Raw genomic sequence first — 20,482 nt, 5'->3', positions numbered from 1 at the left:
CTGTGCCCGACTCAAGATAAACATTTTAATTTTTTTTTTTTTTTTTTTTTTTTTTTTTGAGATGGAGTCTTGCTTTGTCACCGAGGCCGTAGTGCGGTGGTGCAATCTCGGCTCACTGCAACCTCTGCCTCCCGGGTTCACGCAATTCTCCTGCCTCAGCCTCCCAAGTAGCTGGGATTATAGGTGCCTGCCACCACACCTGGCTAATTTTTGTATTATTGAGTAGAGATAGGGTTTCACCATATTGGCCAGGCTGGTCTTGAATTCCTGACCCCAGGTGATCCGCCCGCCTGGGCCTCCCAAAGTGCTGGGATTACAGGCGTGAGCCACCGCGCCCGACCAAGATAAACATTTTAAAAGTTTGCTTAAATTACCATCCTTCAGAAACAGGCCTTCCTAGCCCTGAGTGGTTAGAACTGCAGGGGGTGGTGGTAGCAGCATGGGCTGGGGGAGCCCAAGACGGCATATCAGCGTCTTCCAGGTCTCTGGCCTCGAGCCTTGCCCCTGAAGTCCGTCCTCCCATGCCAAACTTGTTTCAACAGCAAGTCCCCCAAACCCTGCTCACAATCCTCCCACTGGTCCCCAGCACCCACACCACAAAGCTGGGCAGCCTGGGTTGAGAAGGTAGGTGTTAAATGTGACTTTACCTCCCTGAGCCTCAGTTTCCCCCCGAGCCTCAGTTTCCCCATCTCTAAAATGAGTTGATGGGGGAATACAGGGAGTTATCAAAGTCTTTTTTTTTTTAAAGCTTAACTCCCAAAATACACAGGTGTTCATTGGCAGGTGGTTCATTGGCAGGTGGTGGAGCATAACGATGACTCTCATAGGAAGGCTTTTCAGTTTCTGTCCCCGCGCCCACCCTCTGCCCCCTGGAGCTGCCTGGTACCTAAGCCCTTCCTGGTTCCTCGCCTTTCGGGGACCTCGCTCCCCAGACACGCCTCTCATTGGCCGCGCCCCTGATCACACCAATGAAGCGCCACTTCGGGCCTAGACCCGCTTCTTATTGGTCCCGCCTCCGCAGGCCCCTCCCCGCATAAGGTTCCTGGTTTGCCCTTGCCCGGCCCACAGTTTCTCAGGCCCCCTGAGGTGCGGGGACCCGCCTGGGGCTGTCTCCGACACTGCCTGAAAGGAGAACCCCTCGCCCTGGAGCCTACAATGTCAGTGGAGTCAATCACACGGTCCACATTTGCAGACGTAGTAGAGAGTCTGGGGCGTCGGAGTCCTTGCAGGCTGTGGCGGCGTGATGGGTGCTCTCTCCCGGCTCAGGCCCGGATGGGGCAGTCTGGAGAGCGCCGTGAGCGAGAAAGGCCCCCAGCGCAGGCTTCGGCTATTGGTGTCGGCGTCGCGGCCACTGGCCCAGCCGATGGGTCGGGACACACGCTCGCGCTCGCGGTCAGCGGGTCGCCGCGGCCGAAGGCAGCGGAGCCAGAGCGGGAGCCGGAGCCGAAGTCGGAGCAGGAGCCATGGGCGGCGAAACCGTCGGCGCCGGGAGGACGAGGGACGGCGCAGACGGAGGCGGCGGAGCCGGGAGCGTAGGTGGGGTCGCTGCGGGAGCAGCGCTGGGGATTCGGCTCCTACCTCAGGAGGGCCCGACCGAGGGTTGGAGATCCCGGGGAACTGGGAGATCCCCGACTTACTCGGGGAGGGCTTCCTGGAGAAGGGGACAACTGACCACGAGTCGCTGTTAACCTGACAGCGGAAGGCAGGCGAGAGGCGTTCCAGGCAGGGGACCGGGTGGTTGGAGGGACAACCCGGAGCCGGGTGAGCGAAGCGGCGGGGAGGTAACGAGAGGCCAGATCATATCGAGCCCTGTGTGCTCAGCACAGTAGATCTTGGTTATTAGTCGGAGGGAAATGGGGAGCCTTGAGAGGAATTTGGGCAGGGGAGTGACGTGGACTGACTTACTGTGCAAACTTTCTGGCTTTGAGGTGGAGAAGGAATGGAGCGGGGTGGGCAGGAGCGGCACCAGAGGAGGACGGCACAGTTGTCCAGACAGTAGATGATGGCAGCCTCGATGACAGAGAGTCTGTAGGCAACCACAGCGGGGAAAGTGCGTAGATTTCAGAGGGATTCTGGAAGTAGAGGTGACAACATTTGCTAATGGAGGTGGACTGTGGGAGGGAAGAAGACTCGGTGTCAGCTGGCAGGACTCACAGCTGACTCCTAGTACCTTAATCTCAGCTTCCCCACGGCCCACGGTCCTTTGCTTCTGGAGATGGGACACTTAGTCGGATCTGCCTTGAGCTGGCTCCAGTACAGAGAAACCAGAATGGTGACAGGGACTGATCCCCAGACCGGGGCTCCAGTGCTGGCTCAGCCCTTTCGTGGCTGTGACACTCAGGCCAGTCTTGCCTCACTCTGGGCCAAGTTCACTCATCTGCTGTGGTTGTTTGTTTGTTTTTGAGACGGAGTCTTCCTCTGTCGCCCAGGCTTGGGTGGAGTGGCGCGATGTCGGCTCACTGTTACCTGTGCTTCCTGGGTTCAAGCGATTCTTCAGCCTCAGCCTCCCGGGTAGCCGAGATTACAGGCGCATGTTGCCAACCCAGCTAATTTTTTTTTTTTTTTTTTTTTTTTTTGAGACGGAGTCTCGCTGTGCCGCCTAGGCTGGAGTGCAGTGGCCGGATCTCAGCTCACTGCAAGCTCCGCCTCCCGGGTTTACGCCATTCTCCTGCCTCAGCCTCCCGAGTAGCTGGGATTATAGGCGGCCGCCACCTTGCCCGGCTAGGTTTTTTTGGTATATTTTTTAGTAGAGACGGGGTTTCACCGTGTTAGCCAGGATGGTCTCTATCTCCTGACCTCGTGATCCGCCCACCTCGGCCTCCCAAAGTGCTGGGATTACAGGCTTGAGCCACCGCGCCCGGCCTAATTTTTGTATTTTTTAGTAGAGCTGGGGTTTCTCCATGTTGACCAGGCAGGTCTTGAACTCCTGACCTCAAGTGATCCTGGCCCTCAAGAGATCTCCCAAAGTGCTGGGATTACAGGCGTGAGCCACCATGCCTGGCCATAAGTCTTGTTTTTATTTTTATTTTATTTATTTATTTTTTATTTATTTTTTTTGAGACGGAGTCTTGCTCTGTCGCCCAGGCTGGAGTGTAGTGGCCGGATCTCGGCTCACTGCAAGCTCCGCCACCTGGGTTTACGCCATTCTCCTGCCTCAGCCTCCTGAGTAGCTGGGACTACAGGCACCCGCCACCTCACCTGGCTAGTTTTTTTGTATTTTTTAGTAGGGACGGAGTTTTCACCGTGTTAGCCAGGATGGTCTCGATCTGCTGACCTCGTGATCCGCCTGTCTCGGCCTCCCAAAGTGCTGGGATTACAGGCTTGAGCCACCGCGCCCGGCCATTTTTTTTATTTTTGAGACAGAGTCTCGCTCTGTCGCCCAGGCTGGAGTGCAGTGGCCGGATCTCAGCTCATTGCAAGCTCCGCCTCCCGGGTTCACGCCATTCTCCTGCCTCAGCCTCCCGAGTCGCTGGGACTACAGGCGCCCGCCACCTCGCCCGGCTAGTTTTTTTGTATTTTTTAGTAGAGACGGGGTTTCACCGTGTTAGCCAGGATGATCTCGACCTCTGACCTCGTGATCCGCCCGTCTCGGCCTCCCAAAGTGTTGGGATTACAGGCTTGAGCCACCGCGCCCGGCCCCATAAGTCCTGTTAGTGTCATCTTTGTGTTTTTTTGTCTGCCATTTTCTGGTAGTGGAATTATTTGCAATAATTTGCCACGCTAGATATGTAGTTAGAATTAATGTTCAGGAAAATTCAGTCGAATTTGTGGCCAATATTTAACGGCTCCGCAATGATTGGTTTCAACATAGTTTAGATTTTTTGGCATGAGCTTAATGGGTAGAACATTTAACAAAATATTTGGCAGTTCTCTGTGTACAAAGACCCCTAAACGTGATTGGGTGCAGTGGCTCACATCTGTAATCCCAGCACTTCGGGAGGCTAAGACAGAAGGCTTGCCTGAGCCCAGGAGTTCAAGACCAGCCTGGGCAGCATAGCAAGACCCCCTCTGTACAAAAAATGTAAAAAGTTAGCTGGGTGTGGTGGTGTGCACCTGTAGTCCCAGCTACTCAGGAGGCTGAGGCGAGAGGATGGCTTGAGCCCAGGAGGTCAAGGCTGCAGTGAGCTCTGATCGTGCCACTGCACTCCAGCCTGGGTGACAGAGGGAGACCCTCTCTCTAATGAATAAAAATATAGACCTTGTCTCCAGTAGACTTTGTGTCTAGTAGACCCTGTCTCTAATAAATACAATTAAAGGCCCCCGAACCACCCCTGGAGTTGTGCGTCTTCCATTCCCTGCGCTCTATTGTGTTAACTCCTGTCCATCCTGTGGGACCAGTTCAAATGCCACTTCCATCTAGGAAGCCCTCCCTTGACAACCTAGATGCGTTCGGGTCCCCTGGTTCATACCCTTATAACTCCTGCACCACCAGCCCCAGCCACCTCCCTGCCCTCGCCTCCTCCCTCTCCCCCACACTCTGTCTCAGCCACACAGCCTCCTTGTTGTTCTTAGAACGTGCCAAGTCAGTGCCTGCCTCTAGGCCCTTGCTCTTGTTCTGCCTCAAACACTCTCCCTCCAAATCCACCCATCGCTGCCTCCCCACTCCCTCCAGACCTTGGCTCAGTGTCAGCTCCTGAGAGAGCCCCTCTCTGCCCTGGGCCCTGCAGCCCCAGCCGCAGCCCCTGTGCTCGGCATCTACTCTCTGTGGCTTCTGCCTCTGCCTGCTGTTGCGTGGTGTGTTTATTTATTGCTCTCTTCCTTGTTGGGACCCACCAGAGGGTAAGCCCAGGAAGGCAGAAGCCATCAGTGTTTGAGTCACTGCTACATCCCCAGAACCTAGAACAGTGCCTGCTCCCTTTCCCCTATGGGTACCCAGTAAGCATCTGTGGAGCAGATGACAGCGGCAGGCACTGAGCAGGCGTCCATGGGTCCTCTCTGCAGGTCAGATTCGGAGGAAGAGCGGTGGCAGCACTCAGGGATGCGAAGCCGGAGCCCCCCACGGCCCCGGTGGTGCTCGAGGGATGGGTCCTCTCAGTCAGACTCGGGAGAGGAGCAGTCACGGGGCAAGTGGGCTCATCGGCGACGGCGTGCGCGCTCCTGGTCCCCTAGCTCCTCAGCGTCCAGCTCTGCGTCTCCACGGCGATCCCAGAGTCCCCGGGCGGCCGCGGCCGCCCTGAGCCAGCAGCAGAACCTGCAGGAGCGGCTGCGCCTGCGGGAGGAGCGGAAGCAGCAGGAGGAGCTGATGAAGGCCTTCGAGACGCCCGAGGAGAAACGCGCACGGCGGCTGGCCAAGAAGGAGGCCAAGGAGCGCAAGAAGCGGGAGAAGATGGGCTGGGGTGAGGAGTACATGGGCTACACCAACACCGACAACCCCTTCGGAGACAACAACCTGCTGGGCACCTTCATCTGGAACAAGGTGGGCCCCGCCGGGTGGTGGCCTCTGTCCCTGTAGCATTTCCACTGTTTCTGGAGTCCCCAACACTCGAGACACTCCCAGCCTGCACTCAATCGTGAAAGATCGCATAAGCCAGCTTCTGCCGCCATCAGCCTTTTTTTTTTTTTTTTTTTGGACACAGGGTCTCACTCTGTCGCCCAGGCTGGAGTGCAGTGCGTGATTGTGGCTCACTGCAGCCTTGACCTCCTGGCCTCCAGCGATCCTCCTTCCTCAACCTTTTGACTTTCTGGGACCACAAGCACCACCACCATGCCCAGATAGTTTTGTATTTTTTTTTAGCGATGGAGTCTCACTGTGTTGGCCAGGCTGGTCTCGAACTCCTAAGTTCGTGTAATTTTCCCACCTCAGCCTCCCAGAGTTCTGGGATTACAGGTGTGAGCCACTGCGCCCAGCTCACCATGACTTTCTTTTCATTAGCTGTGTCTCTTGCGGTGTAAGCTTCAGCTATTCTTTGCCCCAAACACCAGCCCAACCTCGAACCTGTCTAGAGCGCCAGCTCTTGGCACCACGTACCCAGGACAGGGTTCCACAGTTCCAGGTGCTCTGTCGCCTCGAGCTGCTTGTTTCATTCTGCGCCTCCCATGTAACCACTAGCCACACTGGTGGCATAAAACAACAGAACTTATCATCTCTTCGTTCTGGAGGCCAGAAGTCCAAAATCAAGGCGCGGGCAGGTGTGGGCAGGACCGCACTCCGTCCGGGGGCCGAGGGGAAGCCCCTCCTGCCTCTCCCAGCTCCCAGTCATGGCTGGTGATTCCTGAGCCCTCCCTGGCTTGTAGCCACAGAACCCGGCCTGTTCCTGTGTTGCGTGGCTGGCTGTCTTCCCATCTCTGTCTCCACACGGCCTTCTCCTCCGTGTGTCTGTGTCTAAATGTTCCTCTTCTCATGAGGACACCAGGCATTGGATGAGGGCCTTTCACCTCCAGTATAACCTCATCTTACCTACCTTTGTGAGACCTCATCACTTTTTTTTTTTCTTTTTGAGACAGACTCTCGCTCTGTTGTCCAGGCTGGAGTGCAATGGCGCGATCCTGGCTCACTGCAACCTCCGCCTCCCAGGTTCAAGTGATTCCCGTGCCTCAGCCTCCCAAGTAGCTGGAATCACAGGCGTGTGCCACCACACTCGGCTCATTTTTGTATTTCTAGTAGAGATGGAGTTTAACCATGTTGGTCAGGCTGGTCTCGAGCTCCTGACCTGAAGTGATCCGCCCGCCTTGGCCTCCCAAAGTGCTGGGATTACAGGCGTGGGCCACCGTGCCCGGCCAAGACCTCATTTCACATAGGGTCACCGTTACAGCTGCAGGGGTTCAGACGGGGATGTGCCTGTGGGGGACACAGCTCATCTGAAGCAGTGCCCACTTGTGAAGCGGGTGGAGCAGGCAACGGGTGGGCTGGGCCGACTGCACCTGCTTGCTGGTTGTGCAGTTGGGAGCTGTGGGGTCCCCAGGTGGCTTCTGCCCAGTGTCGTCTGAGAACACCGCGGGCTCCTTCCGCCTTGGGGCCCTCACACCGCTGCACCCCTGCCTGGCCATGCTCTGCCCCTTCCCGGGCTGTTCTCTTTTGTCAGGCCTCCACTGATATGTCCCCTCTTGAGAGAGCCCTTCCTGGCCCCTTGCTCCCCAGGCCCCCCGGGTTCTTTATGGAGGCACCCACTGCTGCCTGGCACTTCATCGCCACTGTGTGCTGTGCGCCTGCAGTGTGCTGGGCACCGCCGTGAGCCCTGGGAGGGCAGCCATGGAGGAGGAAGACGTGGTCATCATTAACACTTGTGGAAGTGGCCCCAGGCTGGGCTGGATAGACCACAGAGTGGCCTGGGCATCTAGGGGGTGGTCCCCAGCCAGGCAGCCTGTGTCCCGGGAGGCAGGTTCTTCTGGGTGGCAGGGGGTCCTGGAACCCCCTCATGGCGATAGGGCGCCTGGAACCTGGGGAAGGTGGTTGGGAAGTGGGAACTCCGCACCAGGCTCCTAGACAGCTGCTGGAAGAAGCCAGCTTTCAGGGGCTCCAGGCTGGGACGGTGCCCATCTGTGGCTGCCCCATGCCCTGCTGTGTGGGCCGGGCCCCATGACCCCACAGGTTTGCTTTCAGAGCTGCTGCTGCCCCCACTCACTGTTCCTGCTCCGCTCCACGCGCAGTGGGGGACCCTGACTTGCTGAGGTCATGGCCTTCAAATCCAAAGCAGCCAGACTCCCGGGTAAAGCGAGTCAGCAGGCCCGGGGCAAGGCTCTTCTGTTGGGGGCTGGGGAGGCCCTGATCGAGGCCCTCCTGTTGGGAGTTGGGGTGGCCCCAAGCAAGTCCCTCCTGCTGGGATTGGGGTGGCCCTGTGTGAGGCCCCTCCTGTTGGAAGTTGGGGTGGCCCCTTCTTCCCCTTTGCATACATCTCACTCCCAGTGGGGGTCCGTGTCTGTGCTGAATTGGATCCACTTGGTTTCAGGAGCATTGAGGAGGGGGTTGGAAGACGTGCAGTGCGGGCAGGTTGCCTCTCTCTGCAAAACGAGGGCGTGGTCAATCTCTTGGACGAGGGAGCCGAGGAGGGGGGTGAGGGGCAGGTCTGTGCTCAGATGGGTGTGGTTGGCGCTTCCAGGCCCTGGAGAAGAAGGGGATCAGCCACCTGGAGGAGAAGGAGCTGAAGGAGCGGAACAAGAGGATCCAGGAGGACAACCGACTGGAGCTGCAGAAGGTAGGCGCCCACCAGCCTGCTGGGCAGGGCCCTCCCTCTCCAGGGCCTGGAGGCCCACCCCCTGTGGCGGAACTTGAGGGGGCTTAGGTGGGAAGTCCCGGGGGCTGGCTTCAGGTAAGGCTGGATCCAGGGTCTTAGACCGTCGCCCCAGGAAGCCGTTTCCCTCCACCTTGGCTCTGCTGGCCTCGGGCCTTCACTCCGAGATGCTCCCTTCAGGGTCGCCGCGAGGACCCCAGCTGCTCTGAGATGCTGAGTCTCAGGCAGGGGGGCCCTGCCTTCCCAAGGTCTGTCCACCAGCAGAGGCATCTCCGGACCAATCCCTGTGCCCAGGGCAGCCAGGTGGGGTCTTGGCCCCCATCGCAGCCCAGCAGACCCCACGGCCCCAGCTGCCCTCAGCCTCCTGTGCCTGCAGGTGAAGCAGCTGCGACTGGAGCGGGAGCGCGAGAAGGCCATGCGCGAGCAGGAACTGGAGATGTTGCAGCGTGAGAAGGAGGCGGAGCACTTCAAGACGTGGGAGGAGCAGGAGGACAACTTCCACCTCCAGCAGGCCAAACTGCGGTGCGCCGGGGCCTCCCCCTCCCCCGACCCAGACTCGAGCCAGGGCCGGGCACTGGCTGGCACCCTGCACCCTGTCTGGAGGCCACTGCTCTCCCACCCCTCAGGGTCCCACGCGGCACTTCCTGGAACCTTCCCTTCCTGACCCCTACCCGGGCAGCGAGGCTCCTGCCTCCTACCCTCCCCCACTGGACTGGGTGCAGAGCAGACGGGCCCAGGTGTCCACCATGCGTGCTGGACGCCGGGCCTGCACTGACCGCGGTTGTCCCTCCCACACTGTGCCCACAAGGGTGGCGCCCCGTCCACCCGGTTTACAGACAAGGAAGCTGAGGCTCTGGCGCATTCCTGCTTGCCTTGGCCCGTGCTGGGTGACATCAGGCTCCTCCCAGCCCAGGCCTGCCTGGTGACGGGTTCTCTTGGGTTGGACCAGGGACCGCCTACAGCACGTACCCCTGCAGGCCCAGAGCAGAAGCCCTGGCTCTCCGCCCTGAGTTGTCTGCCTGGGGGAGGAGGTGGTTGTGAGGCAGGGACTACTCTGGCCCCTCAGCCTGCCTCTGCTTCAGCTCCTCCACTCTTCCCCATCACCGTCCACATAGAAGCCGCCCTCCCGGGCACATCCCAGAGGCCCTCCAGGAAGCCCCTCCCACCGGGCCCACGCTGTGTGCACTTTGCCCTACTGGCCTGTGCCCTCTGGCTGACCCGGCTCACTCTACCTTATGCCTCCTCCTCTTCCTGCAGGAAGCCTTCCCTGACCACCCCTAGCATGTTAGGCCCCCTCCCCAGCTCCCACTGGTGCAGTCACCCCAAGGGCAGGGTGTTCAGCATGGAGGGTACAGCCCAGGCTCTGACACCACCTTCCCCGCTTCCCACAGCTCCAAGATCCGCATCCGGGACGGGCGGGCCAAGCCCATCGACCTGCTGGCCAAGTACATCAGCGCTGAGGATGACGACCTGGCCGTGGAGATGCACGAGCCCTACACGTTCCTCAACGGCCTCACCGTGGCCGACATGGAGGACCTGCTGGAGGACATTCAGGTACCCGGCCCCACCTGATGCTCCTCCAACCTGCTCACTCACCCCCATCCCACCCCAGCCACGCTCGTGCCCTGACCCCCGCCGCCTGCCCCCAGGTCTACATGGAGCTGGAGCAGGGCAAGAACGCCGACTTCTGGCGGGACATGACCACCATCACCGAGGACGAGATCTCCAAGCTCCGCAAGCTGGAGGCCTCGGGCAAGGGGCCAGGTAACTGTGGGCGTGCACCTGGGCTCTGGGGGCACTGCGGGGGCTACAGGGTTCACCCAGAAGCCTCAGACTTGCTGTGGGGCCTGGTGCTCTCTTCAGGCCTCAGTTTCCCCAACTGGGGCCTCCCCTTCTGGGCTGAGCCACCAGGGGGCGGCAGCAGCAGGCAGTAGGCCCTGGGAGGGGTGCAGGGGGGCGGGCCTCTGTCTGGGGTGCAGGGCCAGCAGCGGCAGATCCAGCACCCGGTAAGCGCTGGCTCGGCGGTGCCTGGCCTCCTGGAGCCGCGGGGCTTTCTGCTCGGGTGTCAGTGCCCACAGGGGTTCTGCCTGTCTGAGAGCAGGTCTCACTCCACTGGCCTGAAGGCCGCGCAGCCCTGGTTCAGGGCGCTCCTCCCACGGGTCGGTTCATGCTCCTCCAACCTGATGGGCTTTTAAAATCATGTTTCCCTCCCCTCCATGTGGTTACACACATACAGTCACCCGGGATGCTCTACAGCATCTACCCCTGAGCACTGCGGACATTCGGGATGGGCCGTTCCCTAGGGTGGGGCCGTCCTGGGCACTGCGGGGTGCTGAGCAACGTCTCCGGCCTCCACCCACCCCGGGTCAGGAGCACCCCTAGTCCTGACAACTGCAGATGTCCCAGACATCGCCCAGAGTCCCCTGGGGGCAAAATTGCCCTAGATGAGACCCCTAGTATAAAAACCAACCACAGCAGCCCCGGCCCCTCTCCCCCAAAATCCACGCCCCAGCAGCTGCTGTAACAATGCCTGGCTCTCATGGGCCACGCGTCCCTGTCAACAGACCCGGTCCTTCCGCTGCCCTCTCAGGCCTTGGCTGCCACCAGCCCATGGTGGCCAAGGATCTCTGGAGGCTGGGTCAGTGTCATCTACAGCCCTTAGCATGGTCTCTGGCAGGTCCTTCTAGGAAAGAGCCTGTGACTTTCCTCTTTTCCAGGGGAGCTTGTCTTCCCCGGAGGTGGAGGTCACTCAGCCATCCCGTCCCTCCCGTGGTTGCCTCCGTAGGGCGCATCCTCCCGTAACCTCAGAGAGGCAGGGCAGTTCTCCAGCATCAGAGATGTGTCCGTAAGGGTCTTTGTGTGCTCCTGCTGGTGGCAGTGGGGCCGGAGAAAGACTTCTGGGGGCAGTACATTCTCCTCCAGAAGCCCCAGATCCTACCCGCTGGCTGCCGGAAGCCTGGGAGGTATTTCCACCATTGCCTAGGCCCTGCCCTCTCCCATAAGCCTGGGAGGCATTTCCAGCATGCCCCATTGTCCTAGGCCCCAGCCTCTTGCGTCCCTTCCATGGCCTTCTGCCTCCACCACATCTGCCTCAGCCCACCCTCCCGCTCACACGTTACAGCTGGCGACCCCAGGTGGCTCTGGTGTCCTCTGAGGGAGTTTTTCTGATTCTCCTTTCAGCATGATTTCCAGGAGAAGGGAAACAAGGGGTCTTGATTTTACTGTCCCCCCGGAGACCCACAGAGCCCCTGTCTTGGTTTCTTAAATTAATTGGGCTTCTTCTTTTACTTTTCATTTTTCAGAGACGAGGTCTCGCTCTGTCACCCAGGCTAGAGTTGAGTGGCACGATCAAGGCTCACTGTAACCTCGACTTTCTGGGCTTAGGTGATCCTCCCGCCTCAGCCTCCCTAGTAGCTGGGACTATAGGCACTCACCACCACACCCAGCGAATTTATTTTATTTTACTTATTTTTTGAGGAGTCTCACTCTTGTCACCAGCCTGGAGTGCAGTGGTGCGATCTCGGCTCACTGCGATCTCCGCCTCCCAGATTCAAGCGATTCTCCTGCCTCAGCTGCCCAAGTAGCTGGGACTACAGACGCATGTCAACACGCCCAACTAATTTTTGTATTTTTAGTAGAGACGGGGTTTCACCATGTTGGCCAAGATGGTCTCAATCTCTTGACCTCATGATCCACCCGCCTCAACCTCCCAAAGTGCTGGGATTACAGGTGTGGGCCACCGCGCCCGGCCACTTTTTAAATTTTTTTGTAGAGATGGGGTGTCACTGTGTTGCCCAGGCTGGTCTTGAACTCCTAGCCTCAAGCAGTCCTCCTGCCTCATCTCCAAAAGGGCTAGGATTAAAGGCGTGAGCCACTGCATACTTTTTGTTTTCTTACAAAATTATTTACGTTTTTTATTTCTGTAGGTTATTGGGAGACAGGTGGTGTTTGGTTACATGAATAAGGTGTTTTTGTTGTTGTTGTTGTTTTTTTTTTTCATTTTCTTTTTGAGACGGAGTTTTGCTCTGTCACCAGGCTGGAGTGCAGTGGCACGATCTCAGCTCACTGCAACCTCCACCTCCCGGGTTCAAGCGATTCCCCTGCCTCAGCCTGCCAAGTAGCTGGGACTACAGGCGCACCACACACCCGGGTAATTTTTTGTATTTTAGTAGAGACAGGGCTTCACGATGTTAGCCAGGCTGGTCTTGATCTCCTGACCTCGTGATCCACCCACCTCAGCCTCCCAAAGTGCTGGGATTACAGGCGTGAACCACCACGCCTGGCCGGTTACATGAATGAGTTCTTTAATGGTGATTTGTGAGATTTTGATGCACCTAGCTTTTTCTAGGAAGTTCTAACCCTATAGTAGGTTGTGCAGTAGAAAATGGGTGTCATCCCAGCTCAGTCTCATTAGCCTCCCATCCTGTATAGGGCCTGGCCTCTCTCCACGAAGCCCCGGGGCCCTTGGCCTGCACCCCCAGCCTCTAGCAGCTGCTGAGGACCCTCCTAAACCCTCTGGGCCCCCTTGTGGGCATTCGGGAGGTGTCCAGACATGCAGCAGCACGTCCAGACCCGACTTTCTATAAACGCTGACTTGGCGGCGCCTGGCTTCCCGGGAGCCACGCAGCTGGGCTCTTCTGCTTGGGTTTCAGTGTTCATGGCAGCCCCGCCTGTCCGAGCAGAGCCACGCTCTGCTTGGCTGCGGCGGCCACAGATTCCAGTGCCACTTAGGGCCCAGCAAAGGGGCTGTAGCTCCGGGTGCCTGATTCCACGGTCCCAGGTGATTGGCTGGAGGGGACTCGGGTTCGTCTAGACTCTATCCAGTCCCCTGTGGTCTGGGTGTGGGCCTCTTGACCCTCTGTCTGCCAGTGGGGACTGGAGAAGGCAGGTTTCGAGCAGGGTGCCTGCGCTGGTCACCTCCACCTGGTGTGTCCCCAACAGCCATACACCAAGCTCCCTGTGGGGCCAGCACGGTGCGGGGAGCAGCAGCAGCGAGCCTCAGTGCCCGCCTCGGGAAGCTGCCATCGCTGGATGGTCAGGGAGGGCTTCCTGGCGGAAGGGATGTTCTCACTGAGCATGGAGGATGTGAGGAATTCAGGAGGCGAACGGGACAGAGAAGGATGGGTGGCTGGCAGGAAGCATAGCGCGTGCAAAGGCCCAGAGTTGACGGGTCAGGCATGGGCAGCAAGGGGGGCAGGGCTGTGAGGTGAGGCCAGACCCAGCAGGGTGGGTGGTGGTGTCCTGAGAGTAGCCCTGAGGCTGCTGGCATGCCACGTGGTGTGGGCAGAGCACGTGGAGTCAGGCTGGGCTCCAGCCTCCCAGCACCCACTCCCGCCATCAACGGCCTCCCCGTCTATCGAGGAGGGACTTGAGCCTCGGGCCCCTGGGCCAGTGGTAGATGCCAGACAGACTCCATGTAGGATGGGGGGCGGCAGCAGGGAGCCCTTTGTCCTGGGCGGCCCCAGGACTTCCCCAGGGGCCAGCAGGGCGGCCTTCTTTGCCAGGGCAGAGCTCCCTGGATCATTGGGCTTCATAGAGGGAAACTAAGGCCCAGAGAGGGCAAGCCACTTGCCCACAGTCACACAGCCCAGGCTGGCAGAGCAGATCTGAATTCCAGAGAACTTGGCTACCGAGCACACCCCTCACCCCCTCATGGGCTGCCCAAGGCCAGGGCAGAGTTGGGCCAGGTTGGTGGGCCGGGCCCACTGACCAGGGTTCCCAGACCCACATGTCAGACTCACCTAGGGAGGTCGTTCTCAGGGATGAGAATGCCAGTCGTGGCCTCCCCGACGCTAGGGGCCTGGGCCTCCAGGCAAGGCAGCATCTGTATTTTAACATGGCTCCCAGCCTCCGCCCACCCTCTCCCTCTGCTGTGGCCAGGGTGGGGGTAACCTGAGACCAGGGAGGAGGCGGGACCCCTGTGAGGGGAGGGAACTGGACTGGATGGGACCCCTGTGGGGGAAGAGGGGGGGAGGGGGACCCCCCCATGGCAGGGGAGGAGGCCCTGATGGGGTGGAGGAGCATCTAGGAAATGTGGAACCACCCTCTCATGGCCCCCCCCACTGCAGGTGAGCGCCGCGAGGGGGTCAACGCCTCCGTCAGCTCCGACGTGCAGTCGGTGTTCAAGGGGAAGACATACAACCAGCTGCAGGTCATCTTCCAGGGCATCGAGGGCAAGATCCGTGCTGGGGGCCCCAACCTGGACATGGGCTACTGGGAGAGCCTCCTGCAGCAGCTGCGTGCCCACATGGCGCGGGCCCGGTGAGCACTGGGTGCGGGCACCAGGGGTGGTGCCGTCCAGGTGGGGTGGGTTTCACCCCCTCCTGGGTCCTGGGTGGGGTGGGTCTCGCCTCCTCCTGGGACCCTGTGGAGTGGAGGGGGTCAGGAAAGTGCCAACTGGCCGGGGCCCACCTATGAGTGATGAAGGGGGGCTAGGGGTCACGCAGGCCCGTCCCCTAGCGAGAAGGCCCCAGGATGCTCCAGTGCCCTCACCCGGAGTCCTGAGCCCCGTTGGTCTCATAGGGCTCCCCAGGAGCTTCTGCTCTTTAACGAGTACTTGGCTCCAGCAGCCATGGCATCACGGGAAGCCCCGAGGCTGCCTGCCTGTCCATGATGCCTTCCACCCAGGCCTGCGCCCTCCCGGCGCTCTTGCCTCCCGGCCTCTGCTGTGTACAGATTCCTGGAGTGTTTTTGGCACCGCTGTGTAAATCCATGTTTCCCTTGCTAATCTGTGAATGTCTCTGAATTTATCATGCTTGTTGGCTGGTGTCCTGCTGGGCTCCTTCTCCTGGCCAGCCCCAGCCACAAGACACGGAGACTCCAACGTCAGACGGAGACCCACCCCTCCCTGCCACAGGATGGTTCTCCGGGTAGCTGGGTCCCCTCGTCCTCGCTCCCATAAGCGTTGACCCTGAACTGGCCAAGCGTCCCAGCCAGAGCCGTGGCTGCTCGCCACCTTCTCAGGGTCTTTGCAGCAAAAAGGGGCGTGAGAATCTCTGTGGGGCTGGGGCGCGGAGCCCCTTCGCTTCCACCTGGGTGACCCCGGCCCTGCGTCCCAGGCTGCGCGAGCGCCACCAGGACGTGCTGCGGCAGAAGCTGTACAAACTGAAGCAGGAGCAGGGCGTGGAGAGCGAGCCGCTGTTCCCCATCCTCAAGCAGGAGCCTCAGTCCCCCAGCCGCAGGTAGGCCCGGCCTGGCCGGCACCCCGGGACGCCGATGCAGACGCGGAACAGGATGGAGGGGCCGTGGGCGGCCTCTGCCCCTCCAACACTCTCTCCTCCCCAGCCTGGAGCCTGAGGACGCGGCGCCCACCCCGCCCGGGCCCTCCTCGGAGAGCGGCCCCGCGGAGGCCGAGGTGGACGGCGCGGCCCCGACAGAGGGCGACGGCGACGGCGACGGCGACGGTGAGGGCGAGGGCGAGGGCGAGGGCGAGGGCGAGGCGGTGCTCATGGAGGAGGACCTGATTCAGCAGAGCCTGGATGACTACGACGCTGGCAGGTACAGCCCGCGGCTGCTCACGGCTCATGAGCTGCCACTGGACGCGCACGTGCTGGAGCCGGATGAGGACCTGCAGCGCCTGCAGCTCTCGCGCCAGCAGCTCCAGGTCACAGGTAAGGGCGGGGCTGGAGGCCAGGGGGCGGGGCCAGGGGGTGAGCTGGGGGCGGGGCTGGAGATGCAGGGGGCGGGGCTCTTCCAGCCTCCTTTCCTGGGGGAAGCCCCTGATGTCAGTGGGGAGCTGCTTGATTCTTCTCCCCCGGATCTCTGAGCGTCCCTTCGGTCAACTGCGCGTGCCCTGGGGCGTTCACTCATTCGTCCTGGACTTGCTGGCCTGCTGGCCTTGGGGCCACAGGTGGTGGAATCTTTCACCGGCCGCTGTCCGAGCACTCCCTGGGCGGCCTCCGTCCTAAGACAGAGGAGAAAATACCAGCTTCAGAAAATTCCTGGGCCAGGACCCCCTCGGGGGTCGTGCGTAGGGCTGGATCCCGCAGCCAGGCCCGAACCACCAGGCTCTCCTGCTGCTTGGCAGGGAAGCGCGCTGCGCTTGGTCCCCACCCAGGAGGATGATAGATATGACAACCAAGGTTCGGGGCCCAGGGTGGATAGAGCAGGTCTTAGGGTCCCCCTGGCCCTGTCCCCCACCATGTGCCTTAGCCTGCCCCAGCCTGTTTCCCTTTTGCGGGAGACACCAGCGGCCTCCCCTGTCAGGCTGGGAGGGAGGCCAGGACGCAGGGGGAGGCCAAGGCCCGGGTGAACACCGTCCCACACGCAGGAGACGCCAGCGAGAGCGCTGAGGACATCTTCTTCCGGCGGGCCAAGGAGGGCATGGGCCAGGACGAGGCGCAGTTCAGCGTGGAGATGCCGCTCACCGGCAAGGCCTACCTGTGGGCCGACAAGTACCGGCCACGCAAGCCGCGCTTCTTCAACCGCGTGCACACGGGCTTCGAGTGGAACAAATACAACCAGACACACTACGACTTCGACAACCCGCCGCCCAAGATCGTGCAGGGCTACAAGTTCAACATCTTCTACCCCGACCTCATCGACAAGCGCTCCACGCCCGAGTACTTCCTGGAGGCCTGCCCGGACAACAAGGATTTCGCCATCCTGCGCTTCCACGCGGGGCCGCCCTACGAGGACATCGCCTTCAAGATCGTCAACCGCGAATGGGAATACTCGCACCGCCACGGCTTCCGCTGCCAGTTTGCCAACGGCATCTTCCAGCTGTGGTTCCACTTCAAGCGCTACCGCTACCGGCGGTGATGCCCCGGGGAAATGGCAGGCAGGTGTCCTCGGGGGCCGCAATAAAGGGACTTTGGTGAAGCTGACAGTCACTCCAGGGCCACTGTCTGGGCTGAAGGGCCACATGTTCACATCTCACCTCAGGCTGCATCTTCCCCTCGCCGGGCCTCAGTTTCCCCCTGTGTAAAAGGAGGGTCCCCATAGAGCCTGCCTTGGTGAGCTGAGGACACGCTGGGACAGGCTGGCCCAGGGTCCCGATGCATCGGAGGGGGCGCTGGGGGCATCTTTAGAGCACAAGGGCGGCCAGCAGCCACCAGCTGACCTCACTGCCCAGGCGGACACGCTCCGCCGCCCCTCAGCCAAGCTGGGTGTGGGGTCCACAGGGCCTGCCCCAGGCGGCAGCCACACAGTGTGCCGTGGAGATGGGCCAGCGGGGCCCGGGCTTGGCAGTGCCAGGCTTGTGAGAAGCAGGAAACTCAAGGCCAGCCCCGACACATCACGGGGCACCCATTGGGCGTTTGAGGCAGAGCCCGTGGCTGTGGGGCAGCTCCAGCCCTGCCCACGGGCCACCCTCACCCGCATTGGGAGCATTGAGGCCAGGACCCTGCTGGCACCCGATCCGCCACTGTGGAAGAGACCATCTGGACACCCAAACTGCAGGGCCTGGTCCCCAACTCACCCGTGCTGGCTGTGGGTCCATGTCTCTGCAGCGGGGTGTGGAGGGCGCGTCGGGGTTCCCATTCCTCTCATGGTCATGGGAACCAAAAGCCACCGAGCCGTTCTCCCCTGGCCTCCGAGCACAGGGCCTGGAGGGCAGGGGCTCCCCAAGCCCGGGGGTTGGAGAATGGTGAGGGGCTTCCCCCAGGGATCCCCCCATCTGGCCTGCTCACAGGGCCTTGGGGCAGGAGACCAGCGACCCCGAGTTCCGCCCATGTCAGGACAGTAGCTCCTTCTCATTCCCCTTTCTCAGGCCAGGAGGGCCAAGGGCCACACGGATGCCACAGCCCAGGTTGGAGTGGCCCAGCCGGCAGGCTTGTTCCTGAAGGACAGGAACATCTCCAACAGAAGCAAAATGGAATGTGCCTCCCGGACCCCCAAAAGGCCACCCAACCTCACCAGGCAGCAGCCCCAGCCTACCCACAGCCCGCCCAGACGCCCCGCCTCATCTGGAAATCGTTTCGCTTGTTTCTCTAAAAAGACTTTTGTAGGTGGGAAAAAAGATACTTTATTCTCATGGAACTGGCCTATTGGCAAGATTGCATGTTTTTTTAATAAACGTTTTATTTTAGAATAATCTCAGGTTTGCCGAAGTGCAGAGTGTAGCGTCCCTGACGCCCCACACCCGCTGCCCTAGTTGCTGGCGGCATTTGTGACACGGTGCATTTGTCACAAGGGAAGAGCCTGGGAAACAACATGGCACCCACCTGGGGCCCGGTGGCCTCGGGAGCTGCGTTAGTGCCCGGCTCTGTCTTTGCCTCCCACCCCTCTGCGTTGCTTCCCACAGTGGGGTGACGGTCCGTTCCCCAGACGACGGGAGGAAGGGCACAAGGGTGGACACAGCTGCTGGCCTGGGCCCAGGCTGTCGTGGGGGCAGTGCTTGGCCATGCCTGGAGACATTCGTGGTGGTCCCGCCTTGGGACTGCTCCTGGCGTGGAGTGGGTAGAGGCCAGGAATGCTGCCCAGCGTGCCGCAGTGCCCAGGATGAGCCTCCCTAGATGTCCTCACCTCCAGGGATGCTGCCCAGCACGCCGCAGTGCCCAGGATGAGCCTCCCCAGATGTCCTCACCTCCAGGGATGCTGCCCAGCGTGCCGCAGTGCCCAGGATGAGCCTCCCCAGATGTCCTCACCGCAGTAGGCAGAGGTGGGAGGCAGATCCTGCACTCCCCCAGGTCACTGGTCACCTCCCAGCCCCGGCCTCTAACAGGATCCCAGGAGTCTCTGGCACACGGCTTGGGAACTGGCCAGGGAAATGCATCTGATCAGAGTCCCCTCTCCACACTGCAGACCCTGACCCGCCTGCTCCAGAATCCCAAATCGCACTGCAGCACACACGGCACCGCCATCCCCGGCCTAGCCTTTAGCAGTCATCACAAGCCGACGGCAGATGGCCAGAGCCATCTTAGAATCCTCTGGGCAGCCTCTTGCGTGGGTCCCTGGCCAGCTCCACCGCCGATCAGGACAGGCTGCTGGGAGCAGGGCTGAGTCCCGGCTGGACTCGGGAGGCACTTTTTCTTCTTTTGAGGCAGGCTGGAGTGCAGTGGCGTGATCGCAGCTCTCTACATCCTCAACACTACAAGGCACTTTTGAGCCCAGAGTGGTGTTTGAGACAGGCTGGGTTCTGTAGTCACAGCCCAGGTTGTGTGTGCGTGGTTGGGGCAGTCCAGCCAGTACTGGGCCTAACCCAGACCTCACACCAGCAATATGTGACAGTATTTACTTCCATTTGGCTGCTCGGGAAACTGAGGCCCACAAAAGTCCACGTTTTCGAGCCCAGAAAGTGGCAGAGCCAGTATTAGAAGCTGGGTTTCTCTACCTTGGAGAATGCCAATCCCAGACCACTACCCTTGTCCCTGCCTCAGTTTCCCCACCCTCTCCTGCAGAGGTCCCCCCAGCCCCAACATCCTGCTCCCTCCTCGTCGCGTGCCCTTTGCACCCTAAGGGAGATGGCTGTTATCTAACTGGCAAGGCATATGATTTGCCAGAGGCCTCCCAGGGCAGGGGGCACACAGGGCTCAGGCTAAGCTAAGGAGCCTGGGGGAGCAGGGCACCAGGGAGCTACGGAGGGCACGTGAGCCGGGGAGGGCCTCCGAGCTGGGTGTCAGGGAGATCCTGTAGGTAGACTGGAGGTGGGGGCCGGGGTAGGCTCTGCATACCCCCACCCCATCTGCCCCATGACTCCCAACCCTGGCCCCAGGTTCACCCGGTGTCCTGGAAGCTGCCCCGCCCCCACCCCAACTTCCTGACTTTAGCTGTGTCCAGAGCTAAGAATAGAAGCTCCCTGCCTGGTCCTTGCCGGAAACCGCAGCCACGGGGGGCACATCCTGAGCCTGGCCTCTGTTCCCACCATCTGCCCCCCCAGCCCCTCACAACTCCTCCCACCAGAGCCTCCTGTGCTCCCATTGAACTCGAGGTGCCTGTGGGGGGCGGGCCAAGACCAGGAGACCTCCAGCAACCAGCCCCAGATGACTGGGAAGCCCAGCGCTCATGTTCCAATCCCACACGTGGGCGCGGCATCGTTCCTCATTCATGCCTCAGTTTCCCCATCTCTAAAATTTAGAGTATCTTTACCCCCTGCCTTGCAGAGATGTGGTGAGACTTAAGCTAAATGCAAGTGTCATTCTCTGAACCCTGCCCAGGCTGTTTCCCCAAAGAGACATTGTCCTTGTTATCTCAGGGCCAGGGACGGAGGAAGTGGGGACGGGACAGCCTTCCTCCACCTCTCACTGCCCCCTCTTCTGGAACCCCAGCCCCACATCCTCCTCCCCCCGACATCTGCCCTCCTTGCAGTTAGTGTAGCAAGGGCCTCGTGCTCTCTTTTGCCTCCAAAGCTTTATATATGCATTTCCTGTCACTGC

The 20,482-nt window shown here is 60.6% G+C and overlaps 1 protein-coding gene across 1 annotated transcript; it reads left to right on the top strand.

Annotated features, from left to right (window-relative positions):
* The first annotated feature begins 1,311 nt into the window (after window positions 1–1,311).
* On the top strand, window positions 1,312–18,213 carry CACTIN (cactin, spliceosome C complex subunit). Its single transcript, XM_030936455.1, has 10 exons — window positions 1,312–1,536; window positions 4,942–5,416; window positions 8,037–8,132; window positions 8,545–8,690; window positions 9,560–9,722; window positions 9,818–9,932; window positions 14,237–14,429; window positions 15,227–15,349; window positions 15,453–15,778; window positions 16,438–18,213. The coding sequence occupies exons 1-10, from the start codon at window positions 1,364–1,366 to the stop codon at window positions 16,926–16,928; spliced, it is 2,301 nt and encodes a 766-aa protein (XP_030792315.1). The 5' UTR covers window positions 1,312–1,363; the 3' UTR covers window positions 16,929–18,213.
* The last annotated feature ends 2,269 nt before the right edge of the window (window positions 18,214–20,482 follow it).

Source organism: Rhinopithecus roxellana, chromosome 8 (assembly GCF_007565055.1).
Source record: "Rhinopithecus roxellana isolate Shanxi Qingling chromosome 8, ASM756505v1, whole genome shotgun sequence".
NCBI classification, from domain to species: Eukaryota; Metazoa; Chordata; class Mammalia; order Primates; family Cercopithecidae; genus Rhinopithecus; species Rhinopithecus roxellana.
This window is presented reverse-complemented; position numbering and strand designations above follow the sequence as displayed.